The sequence below is a fragment of the Urtica dioica genome, chromosome 12, assembly GCF_054948205.1.
Source record: "Urtica dioica subsp. dioica isolate 48M chromosome 12, U.dioica_male_clone48M_v1_H2, whole genome shotgun sequence".
NCBI lineage: Eukaryota > Viridiplantae > Streptophyta > Magnoliopsida > Rosales > Urticaceae > Urtica > Urtica dioica.
In genome coordinates this window covers 21,115,558-21,128,516 of record NC_142767.1, presented here as the reverse complement: position 1 = coordinate 21,128,516, position 12,959 = coordinate 21,115,558, and the positions used below count along the sequence as shown (strand labels likewise).

The window sequence follows — 12,959 nt, the reverse complement described above, 5'->3', positions numbered from 1 at the left end:
AATTTATGAAAAATTGACAAAAAAAAAAATTATAATGCATTATTAATTCATTTAAACTCAAAGTATATATACATCATTTTTCCTTAAATATATAAGCTAAAAATCATAACAAAATTAACGTATTCACATTTATAACAAGATTGATTTTGTGGGTCATACACTTGCCGTCTAAAAATTTACTTGATGATGACTTCTTTTTTTAGGCGAAAACACGTTATTTTTATTAATAATTCTCACTCACGGAGGAAAATCGTGGTTACATTTATTTTAAAACAATAAAAGTTAAAAAGATAAGAAAAAGAGAGAGGGAAAGAGATTGTATGTGAGATATAAATTACACAATTTTTTTTTTTTGTGATATCTATACATCTTGCAATTTTTTACGAGACTTAATATGTTCAAAACGATGAGCATGAGCTAATGGCCTAAAAGAATCAATCGTGTGACCAAATTTACTAAGAGTGTCGGGAACTATATTTTCTTCACAATAGATATGACAGAGGTGAATGTTTTTCGAAGCATCATGAAATAAATATTTACCCTAAAATAAATTCACGTGATCAGTTTCCCGTAAAAATTCGTCCAAAACTAATAAAGTTAGATAGAATAAGAGCAAAAGTTTGCAAGTTCAAAAACCGCTAAAAATTATGCCACCATCCGAAAAAAAATAAAAATAAATAAATAAAAAATTGTACGCAAATGGTTTAGCGCTATATCAAATCAAAACTACTGTAATTATATTGTTTTAATCGTTGCTTATTTTTGAAGAATGACTGCAAGTAAGATATATACCATAGTACAAATAAGCAAGAAATCATGACATATATGCACGTACATCCATCATTTTCTTTTGAACTAATAGAATTCAATTAGCAGAAGTTGATTAATGAAAGAAAACAAAATAGACAAGTTAGACAGAAAACCTGCCAATGAAAAAGGAAAACATGCTTCTTAAATATTCAAAACTTGATAATCGCATCTTGAATAACTATAGCTCTTAATTTCATATCTGATGTTGACCCCAAAAATAATGCAAAAATGTACCCCTTATTTATGCATGTTTTCGCTCCCTATTGAATTGGCATTTGTACTTGTTGCGTATAAATATTCAATGCGTATAAGTCACTCCTGAATTAAAAATTGGCTTCATTTATTCTCTTAAATTAGACCAAGAACCCCAAATCATGTCATACATAATATAATTTGCATCGAAAAACTGTCCTATTCAGTATTTCAGATACATGACTCATTCTGGTCACATGTTTTTCATATTCATATGTTTCTTCATTATATAAAAAAAAAAAGTTTCTTCATCATTTTATATTATTATTATTATTATTATTATGAATGAAGAATAACACTAAAATGATTGTGCCACTACGAATATATTATGAATTTATTAGGTTCAGCTTTGTGCTGAAGTAGTTAGGATGTAGCATCATGGTGGTGAAATCATCATGTCAAAACCGGCTTATTATAAAAAAATAAAAATAAAAAAAGCTAAGAGATTGACACTACTAAATTGGACTAATAAAACGATAAAGACAAAGGAGAGCAAGCTAAGCAAAATAAGCATAATTGCGTACGAAATGTTTAAAATAATTGCTCAATCAAAACAAAAAATAAAAAAATAAAAGAAAAAAGATAGATAATTAAAGAACATTCCCACTGCTTTTTGAGACTTGAAATCAACTCAGTTTCTCCTATGAAGGAAGTTATAGAAACATTGGAACATGCTTCCACGTGGCCTCCATAAGCGCCAATTTTGTCATATTTACTTTATTTCCATATAGTTATTAACTTATTAGCAGACTGCTACTAGCAATACCACTTGGATAAAGTTAAATAATTAATCTTCGGAAGGGTAGAAGGTAAAAAAAAAAAAAAAAAAAAAAAAAAAAAAACCTTCACCCTTTTTCTCATTTTTTTTGCTTAATAAGTCAGGAAAACTTTTGAAAGTAAAACAATTATATATGCATGAATGTAATGTTTTAAGTATAGGTTAAATTAAAACATTCTTTGTAACTTAAATGGATAAGAGGAGAGCAACATCATTCCTCTATTTGATTTCTTTTTTACTTTATTTTTTAACTTCTATTGCCTTTAGAAATACCATGATTATAACAAGAAGTGGGGATAACTATTAACTACTCGAGGAATAGTACATTATATAAGCTTGTGGTGGGGAGTGGGGACTAACATTTTTTTTTTAATGTTTCTTTTTTCATACTTTTTCAATTATTATAACAAATTTATTTCAGTGTAGTCTCTCTCAGCAGACAACCACATACCCAATTGTTGGAGAGAGAGAGAGAGAGATAAAGAGAAATAAAAAAAATATAGAATTAATTAATTGAAGGATATTGAGGTGCATAAGATATATATACATGTGTGTATATATATATATATATATATGTGTGTAACAGTATAAGAGGGTGGTCCTCATGAGCTAACTTTGCAATAGTTTGATTTCACTCTCTTCATTTCCTCTCACTAATAAGTACTTTTACACACCAAAGAGAAATAGAAAGGTTTTAGCCATGGAAACATCTTCTTCTTCTTATTCTTCTCCTCTTTCCATAGAGAGCTTCTCATACAGTTGGTTAGCAAACCTAAAACCCTCACTACTAGACAGCCATGACAACTCTCTGAGGACTTCCTTGGACACATCCGACGAAGCTTCATTCATCGAGATGGACCCGAAAATGACTCCTTCAAAGAGGTTCTTGATCAGGAAATCGTCTCACGACTTCAAGTTCGACTTCCCTTCTTCGCCTTCTCCGCTAGGGCTCGTCCACGCCGACGAGCTCATCTCCAACGGCTATCTCATGCCTCTCGGGTTCTTCGCCAACGATAGCACCAATTGTGTCGACGACGAAAATAGCCTCCCGAGTTTTTCTGATTCCTCGAACACTAATTCTACTACTACAAGTAGTACTAGTGGTAGTAGTGTCTCCGGTGGGAAATATAATTCGGATTACTCGTCGTCCATGAGGAGGTCCCGGAGAATTTTTGTGTCCAAGAGGTTATTGCAAAAGTACTTGAATTTTCTTAGGCCGTTGTATCGAAGAATCCGCGGCGGTGGTCAAGGAAAATCGGGCTCGAAATCCTTGTCCGGCGAGAAGAGGGCTCAGATGGGAAAAAGCCGCGTTTATTCATCGGAAACCGCTTCTCCGAGGATCAGCGTGGCTTATTCTGCTCCGGACGAGTGTTGTTGGAGAAAGTCTTGCGATTCGGATACCTCGATTTATGAAGCTGTTCTTCATTGCAAGAGATCTATAGGTAGGTTTTTTTTTTTTTTTTTTTTTAAATAAAAAAAGATTTTATGATGTTTTTATTGATATTGTTTGCGGTGATTATAAACAAATTGTTTGACCTATTTTTAATCTATAATTTTCTTTCTTTTAGGAAATTGAGGAATTTATATAAGTTCATGATATTTGCAAATAAGAGAAGAGAAGAGGTGAAAGGAAGGAGACAAGAAGAAGAGAATCATTCACATGGAAACTGAAAGCAAAGGAAAGGAAATAAGAGGTGTGACAATAAGAGAAGTTCATCAACCACTTGTTATTTGTCACTTTGCTCAACATTTTCTTTGGTGACAATGTATATTTTGTCTACGAAGAAGCTACTCAAGGATGGCCATAGCCATGGGCTACGCAGTGTAAAAAGGACATTTATATACATACTACAAATTTGTCCTTTCTTTTTTCTTTCTCTATTAAAGAGATAAATCTACCTGCTTTTGAAAAACATGCCTTCTGTGAACCTGTAAATTTTCTAATTTAGTGAAATGATACAGGATCATATTGTTCACGTACGTACTTTATAACTTTACTAATATGATCTTATTAATCAACTAAATAAAATGAAATTATATATAAGAATATTTTTCGATGTAAGCATGTGTAATGTGTATTAGGTATGTATATTGAGCTCATTGTTGGAAAAAGGATATATTTCTTGCAATAAAGATAAGAATAATAATTAAGTCCTAAATTAATATTTTATGTCATAACTCATCAAGTGCTCTAACCCAGACCACAAGTTAGCAAAACAAAAAGAATCCCAGTTTTCATAAAGTTAAAACACTCATATACATCCTTATTAAATATATCACTTTCAAATAAAATTGGCTCCAAGCTAGTCCAGGTTGAGAGGAAAGGAAAACAAAATAAAATAAAGTAACACCTGCATAGTATATTACTTTTTAGATAGAATATATGCTACACTTACTAATTAATATTCTAATTGTCAAAATCTCTTTGTCGTCTCTTATGGAGATATTTGAATTCGTTGCAGCATTTATCACCTTGTCAAATATTATGCGTCAGTTAAGAATTCATCAACTTGAGGTTTTGCATATGGTAGAACTATTCCTAGATCATTAAAATACCGATATCGATAATAAAGTTCTAATTTTACTAATATATCGATTATCGATTAATATATATATATATATATATATATATATATATATATATATATATATATCGACTACCGATAATATAGATGATATATTATTTACTTACCGACGGATATACTGACTAATTGATCATAAATTATTATATAGCAAGGAATATATATTTATTTAGGAAAAAGGAACATATAGTACATGTGATTGGGTACTATATTATAGGGACATATAATAACTTTGCACTATTATTTTGGCCTCACACTTAATTAGTACCCAGAATTATTTGTAGACCCGCCTGGCTAATATACAGCACTCATTTCACAGCAACTTCAAACTTTTTGGTCTATTTTAAAACATAATTACTCCCGAATGGGGCTAGTTTTATGCTTATATATGTATACGTACAATTACAGGAGTTCATTGGAACTGCAAAACTAAAATCCGATCATTCAAATCAAATTGGACTCTTCTTTAAACCGCCCATTTAAAATCCGAAGAAGTTTGGCTGTATCCAACTTAAATCGCAAGTGTTTTGAGTTGGTTTGATTTTCGATAGTCGTACGATTGGGTTGAACCAAACCAACCCGATAACATTAATCTAATAATTTTTTTAAAAATTGCAAATATTTTATATGAACTATTGTTAAAAAATATACATTCTTTTTGTAATAATATTACAATTAAATTAAACAATAGTCATTATATTTTATTAATTGTGAATGCATAAAGATTTAGTTATTAAAAGTATGGGTAATTTTATTTTAATATATAAATTATCTTAAGATAAGACTTAGCATATTAAATATAATATACATACATGATTTCACTCGGATTATAAAATTATTTGTCCAAAAAAATAACCCGAAAAAACCAACACAAAAAAACCCGATTTTTTTATTTGGTTTGGTTTTACATTTATATCGGGTTGGTTTGGGTTTTAAAACTAAAAAAAATTATTATATCGATTCAAGTTGATAGCACATTAAAAACCGATTAACCCAACCCGATTACACCCCGACATACATTACATATATTTATCTTAGTATTGTACGTATACATACACACACACATATATATATATATATATATATATATATATATATATATGCATGTTCCGGTACGTGGTTTAAACTAATCTCGGAATAATATATAGTAGGATTGTTTTAACAATTTGACAATTAAGACCCAGGATAGCAAAATTCACTTATTGATATTGTTTGACATTGCTTATTAGGCATGTTTTTAGCTTTTTTTTTAAAAAAAAATTAAACCGTATTCAAGTGTTTGCTAAACTATTTTTTTTTAAGTTGAAAAGTGATTTCCAATATTTTAACTAGAGAGTTAAAAATCATATTTTGAAACTTTGTGTAAGTAGCTTTTGCTTCTGACTGATACTTTCTCTCTCTTAACTCTTTTATTTTATTACATTAACTCTTAATAATAATTATCTTTATATGCATTTATCAAATAATTTTTTTGATGTCACAAAGAATTTTAATTTATTTTTACAAGTCACCCATTTTAATATTTTTTTTATATGCCTAAGAATATATTATTATTATTTATTACATTTTATATAAATCATTATTAATTACAAATATTAATACTAATTTTATCAAACACTAAATATGTTTATGCTAACAACTAAGCTATTTTATAACAGTTTACCAAATATTTGTCTGCTTTTGAAAACAACAGATTTTTCTACAACAACATTTAAAATCATTTTTTTTAAGCACATTAATGTCAAACGAAGTCATTATATAGTCCAAAATTAACAGCGGTTTTTTTTATTTGCACATGTGGTCCTTGAACTTTATAGGTTTTAGTGTATTGACACGTAGATACCACTCCTTTTTTTCTTTACAAGGAACCGACATTCTCGAAATCAGAAATTTTGGTACTTGCATTATCCTAACTTACCAAAATTTTGACTGAAATCTCAAATATGTTACTAGTGCTATCTTATATTTTAGGGTAATATGGTTAATTTATCTGGATTTTATTCTTGAGTTGAACTCTTTTTTTACTCTGTACTTTGTATCACTCATTGATCATTTTTTTTTTTTTTTTTGCCAACAAACTGAAATTTTTATATGGATCACAAAATTGAGACTCTAGTAAAAAAAATAGCTAGAATTAGACAAAAGGGCCACATGTCTCAAATATTCAGTTTAAGGACTATGGCTACCGGGAAAAAAAAAAACAAAAAAAAGCAGGGCCACTCTACCACAACCAATAAAGTTAAAGAGCCATAAGTGCAAATAAATCTTGTCATAAATTATATGAATTTCAAAAATAAATCGACAGCTAAAAATCTTAACTTAAATATATAATTTAGGAACTGGTCCGGTCGAGTTTAGACCGGGGTTCTAAAAATTTATAACGAGATTGAATTGTAGTCAAATACATCTCAAATTATTGAGATTGACTCTAAGGTACATGTTGACTCTATTTTAGGGAAGATTAAATCTCCGTGGATTATTGGTTGTCGATGGAATTTCACAATGAACGCCATGAAGACTATTGAGATGAAACACGTGTATCGCAAAGAAAATATAGTTGCAGACGCTCTATGCAAGTTTGATCATCTTTGGATGATTTTTCGAAATTTGATTATTTGAATTTGCCTTCTAGTGTTAAAGATTTAATAGTAAAAGATTGCAAGGGGTACTGTTAATAGAAAAAGCTTTTGTAATCTATATCTCGTGCTCTCGTACTTTATTTTTTTCTTTTCTAATAAGAATTGTAACTACGGTTTTCCTCCACCACGAGTGAGTATTTTCAAAAAAATTATCATGGTGCTGCTGCGTTATTAAAAAAAAAAAAAAAAAAAAAAAAACTCAAAGAAATACAGCATTATATAACGAACAACACATGAGAGAATTATTTCGTTTTTAGGGCACGAGAAACATGCTCGCACGGTGATTTATCTTCCCAAGCTTAAGTTTAAATACAGTAATTTTCCCACAACGTTGACATGGAACTAAACTACATATATAATTTTACGAAAAGAAAGATTTAATTTCCTCAATATCGAGTCGATGAGAGGCGTTGGAAGATAAGATTTATGGTCCCCCTAAGACCTAAGTTATGGGGTCCACAAGTTTGATGTGTGTCACTTTATAACTAAGCCATATATTTGCAAAAATATTGATCGAGCCTCGTAACGGGTTCTCGGTGGCCGAATATGAGCCAGTGGTTTTTTTTTTTTTTTTTTTAAATTTTATTTCGGGGCATGTAACAGAATGGCTTTTGTCACATGTAAGCGAGGCACAAAATAAGAGGAGACATGGACAAATTGTGCTGCCACAAAATGCTCAAACTTTGATGATACGTTTTTTATTTTCCTTCTTTCTTTCAGTACGTCTTTTTATCTTCCTCTTTTGATTTGCTTCTCGCATGCATATATGCATGTATGTGTATAGCATAGGTGTATCTCATCACCAGATTAGGGTTTTGGGGGGGACCAATTATTAATACATGTTACTTGTCGTGTGATTAATATTGTTTTCTGTCATTCTGTTGCAACAACCATATATATGTATATATATTGCCGTGACTAAACTGTGGTCGTCATCAAGATGTTTTATGTTCCAAAGTTCTTTGTTTCGTTGCAAGTTGTTGATATGGGTTTCAGTGATATAATTATGTCCTCCGACTGTTTTTTACTTATTATTTAGTATTTTTTGAAGATGCTTTTTGTTGGAATATCTTTCTGGGCCGGCGATGGAGATCTCATTGTGAATGACAGGACTCAAAATAAACAAAAGTTCATGAACACCAGTATATATTTTCATGAACAATGATCATGAGCAGATAGTTTTTAGTGGAAAGAAAAAGAATATAGTCAGTCCCTAGCTACAAACGTCTGTCATGACTTTACTGAAAAAAAAAAGGATAATTCTCATAGGCTGTAATAGTAGGGCAAGGATTTTTCAATTCCCAATGAAATCTAGGCACTTGAAGATCTAGACCATAGCTAGGGCTATGGATTTCAGGGCATGAACAAATCATAATCAAAGAATATTAATTGTGCTTTGTTTAATATTTATGGTCTATGACATAATTATATATACATATATAAAGAAGCTACGCAGATATATAACAGCTATGCATGAAACACAAAAAATGTTGACCAGATAATTACGGCCAACGCTTTATATGCTTCTCTTGGGAGACAAATTGAATCTAAACACCCAAAATAATCGGAACCTTGTTATATGCCGTTTGTCGGAAACAGATTTTTATCCTAAAGTTAAGGTATAATTACTACAACGTTATACGAGCTTTTTTTGTCACTTCTTCTTTCTTATTTTCTAATACTGTTATGTCTTTTGAATTCAATGTACTAGGCTGGCTAAACTAGAGTGGTACTGGACTAGCTAGCTAGGCTATATAGGATTCGGGTAGGTTCTGTTATCTGTGTCAAAATGAACAGACATGACTTATGTGACTAATAATGTTATGTACTCGTAAATATAATAGAAAATTTTGAATGGTCTGGTTCTGGGAGAATCAATTTTTCGGGCCAATTCAAGGGAAGGGTAAGAGGAATTTCAGTATGCTCTGTTGGGTTGAGTGTGTACTTTTTTTTTTTTTTTGGTTATCGAGATTAAGTTTTTTTTTTTTTTTTTAATTTTTAATATTTATGTTCAGCCTCTGGCATTGAAATGAGAAGATTGGCTATATAAACGACCTAAACACAGCAGCTAGCACCGCAAGAATATATGGCAGTCCAAATGCGGCGAGGGAAAACGACGTTTAATGTAAAAAAAACGACAGCAATTATAAATTTATACTTGGGTCGTAGAAACATGGCTAAAATAGTAAAAATAACATTAATTGCCTATGTTTTTAGAATGGTAGGCTATTATGCTCCTTTAATATTTTTTTCCTAGTAATATTACACATTTACGTATAACCTTACACTATAATAATCATTAATTTAATAGAATGAGGTATATACGTTTATGGCTAATATATTAGACAACTGTGTATAAATCCCAAAGATGTAGCTAGTGTTTTCTTAAAAAGCGAAGATTAAACAAAATATGTAAACGTGAAAAAGATGAAAAGGAAATATAGCCTAAAACATGATAAGATAATGTCGCCTAAGATAATAATAATAATAGTGTATGGTTTATAACATCATGATTCGAAGATTAAAAATAAGTGCCACTAGTTAATGGAAATGGAAATGTGGAATTACGTACCTGGATGAGATCATTTCAAAAATTCTTTTACAACTTGAAAATATCTTACTTTCTGTGTATTTTCTACTGTTAGAAATGTTACGGAAATAATATTTGATTTTTCGGGAAAATAATCCAACTTGCTGAAAGAAATAAATAAAAATAATTTTATGATAGAATTTTAATAAAAATAAGAACAACAACAACAGAACAATAAGAACGGAAATAAGAGAAAAGAAAAGGGAGGAACGCCGAGGCCTGTTCGATGGCTTCTTTATAGTAATATTGTTCTCCCATGAATGATGGAAACAACAAGCAATTAACTTCTCAGGATACAAAGGCGGAATGAGAAGAGTTTTACATATCTACAGAATTTCTCCGGCGAACGAAGACTCAAACAGAACCAACCACCGACTACAAAAAAAAAAGCAATTTCGAGAGAGAAAGATTGGGAAAAGGTCTCAGAGTGTTCAAATGAGAGCTAAAGGCCTCATTATATAACCAAGGTTTCGGAGTGCACGATTTAATCCACACAAAAAACATCCAGTCATAATGATCATTTAATACATCAATGCATTTTAATTTGCTATTAACAGCTATTCAAACGTTTATGAACATTTTTATTCGTTTGCAAAACCGCTGCATCAAATGCATGGTTACACCATTCTATAAAATAATTTCAACACAACAAAAGAATTATTTGTGAAATTAAAACTTTCAAAAGTAATTTTTCAATAAAAAAATAAGGAATACCCCAAACAACTAGGGATGGATATTTTTCTTGTTACCCGTTACCCGACTTGGTACCCGTTTTAATCGGACCGGGTGAGACCCATTCTTATCAGGTAAATGGGTAAGACCCGTTAATATTTTAGCAGGTCCGGGTCAAAGGAACGGAATAGGTGGATCCAAACCCGTTTACTCGGTACATGACCCGTTAACAACTTAACACTAATACAAATGATTTTTTATTAGGAATTGATCCCTTGTCTTTTTAGTTGTTTTAAACTTTTATTCGGGGTGCAATTTACCGCTTATTGTTTCCGTGTCGTGGCTTCAATTTTAGTGATTATCATTTTCGTTTGATAAATCATTACCGTTGAAGTAAACCGTTAAAAGAATGATTTCTCGCGAGGTATTTAATAACCATTTTTAGGAAAAAAAATTCCACAAACATACATATTATATATACGAAATATTTTGAGATATTTACGAAATTTTATAAATTATTTGTGGTAATTGTATTATTTTATGAAAAAAAATATGATATTTGTAGAATTTTATACGAAATTTACAAAATTAGTGGACATTTGCAAAATAACCTCATATCTGTTCCGTGGGCCTTCGGGGAGAAGAAAATCGCGCGCAATACGCGAAATGTTTCTCTTTGCTCTGCTTAACTAACACTCTAAGTTGTTAATTATAGTATTTTTTTTATATGTTTATAATTTGAAAAATTAATTATACAGACAAAATTAATTAGCTACTAATTCACTACAGTCTAACTCCACTACACGCCAAGGCCAAAAAAACAAAAAACAAAAAAAAAAAAACGACACAACCACATTTTTGGCATAGTGTTGTATTATAAGGTGTGTTGTATTACAAATAGGTATTTTCCTTGATTGATTATATACTCTGTAATAATAGTATTACATAGTGTTTATAGTATTAGAAGAATAATATTATATCATTATTAGTATAATTTATAATACTGTCTTGTAATAAATATTATTTTATTGTCTCAAATTACTTTTAATTGATTGAATGGTAAAAATGATTGGTGGTTTTTTTTATATTTTTTTAAGGACACTGTAGCGAAATAGCCAAAATGAAATTATGAAATTTGTTTTTAGCTTATGTTTCACAACTTTTAGGGAAATAGCCAACAGACTTATGTGGCAATAATTAAGGTATGATTTACCCTTATTTATTAATAAATTCGTCACTTTCTCTCTCCTATTTTTTTCCTACACTTTTTTTACATAAAAACTTCAAAAAATCATATCTATCTCATATGAACTCGAAATTGAGTGATTCCAAATCCTACGTATTCGTGACGCCGAGATCTTCAAAAATAGATCCATTGTGTTTGATGAAAAATCATGTTTAATACCATAGACGTATAAAAATCACGTTACTACCTTAAATATGGAAATAACTGGAAATTTTTGAAATTATCAAAAAAATAAATGGAAACGTAACTATGATGCATTAAACATAATTTTTCATCAAACACAATGGATCTATTTTTGAAGATCTCGACGCCACGAATTTGTAGGATCTGAAATCACTCAATTTCGAGTTCGTATGAGAAAGATACGAATTTTTGAAGTTTTGATGTAAAAAAAAGTATTTGAAAAAAATAGGAGAGAGAAAGTGACGAATTTGTTAATAAATAAGGGCAAATCAGACCTTAATTATTGCCACATAAGTCATTTGGTTATATCCCTAAAAATTGTCGAACATAGGTTAGATCCAAAATCACATGTTTAAAGTGGCCTAGTTACTTACAAATCTCTTTTTTTTAATAAGATTGTAAGTTTTTTTTTTTAATTCGAAAGGGTAAACGGGTCTACCCGACCCGGTACCCGGAATCTTTGAACGGGTAAACGGGTCACGGATTCGGCACTTCTCTACCCATTTATTAGGGATGATAATTTTACCAATGTATTCACATACCTGCAAGATCTTACCTGCCACGGGTAGGGTCTTACCATAATAAATATATAATAGGTAGGGTACGGGTTTTACCCATTAAAAATTATATGGGTATGGATATGATATGGTTTTAAGTACCCTACCCATGATCCTATTCATACCCTACCCGCTTGAAATTATTAATATATTTATGAATTCTAAACAAATTTTACTGCACGTATTTATTAATTTAAGTTTTTTTTTAGATTTGATTTTTTACTATCAATAAATCTAATATTAAATGAATAAATAAATACTCATGGATTACCATGTACCCTCTATGGTTTTACTCAGACCCGGATCCATTAAAAATAAATGGGTATAAGTAGAGTATAGTTTTAAAAGACATTTGTGGGTAGGGTTTGGTTTTGTAGGATCATGCCTATTGTCATCCCAACCGTTTATCTGTCTACTCGACCCGGTACCCGGAATCTTTAAACGGGTAACAGGTGTATTTTTAAATCGGGTTCGGCTAACGGAATAAGTGGACCTAGTCGGATCCATACCCGTTGTCATTCCTACAAACAAGTCCAAGCTCAGGCCCAGCTCAGCTCACGGCCGACCAGACGGATAGCGACGTTGCGCGTGATGGACTTGGGCTTCCCTAAGCCATTGTCTCTCTACAAATTAAGGTGAGTCACCATTGG

At 30.8% G+C, this 12,959-nt stretch overlaps 1 protein-coding gene across 1 annotated transcript; it reads left to right on the top strand.

Annotated features, from left to right (window-relative positions):
• Positions 1–2,433: 2,433 nt before the first annotated feature.
• On the top strand, positions 2,434–3,816 carry MAKR6 (membrane-associated kinase regulator). The gene is made up of 2 exons (XM_089603335.1): positions 2,434–3,282; positions 3,409–3,816. The coding sequence occupies exons 1-2, from the start codon at positions 2,541–2,543 to the stop codon at positions 3,414–3,416; spliced, it is 750 nt and encodes a 249-aa protein (XP_089459461.1). The 5' UTR covers positions 2,434–2,540; the 3' UTR covers positions 3,417–3,816.
• Positions 3,817–12,959: the final 9,143 nt, after the last annotated feature.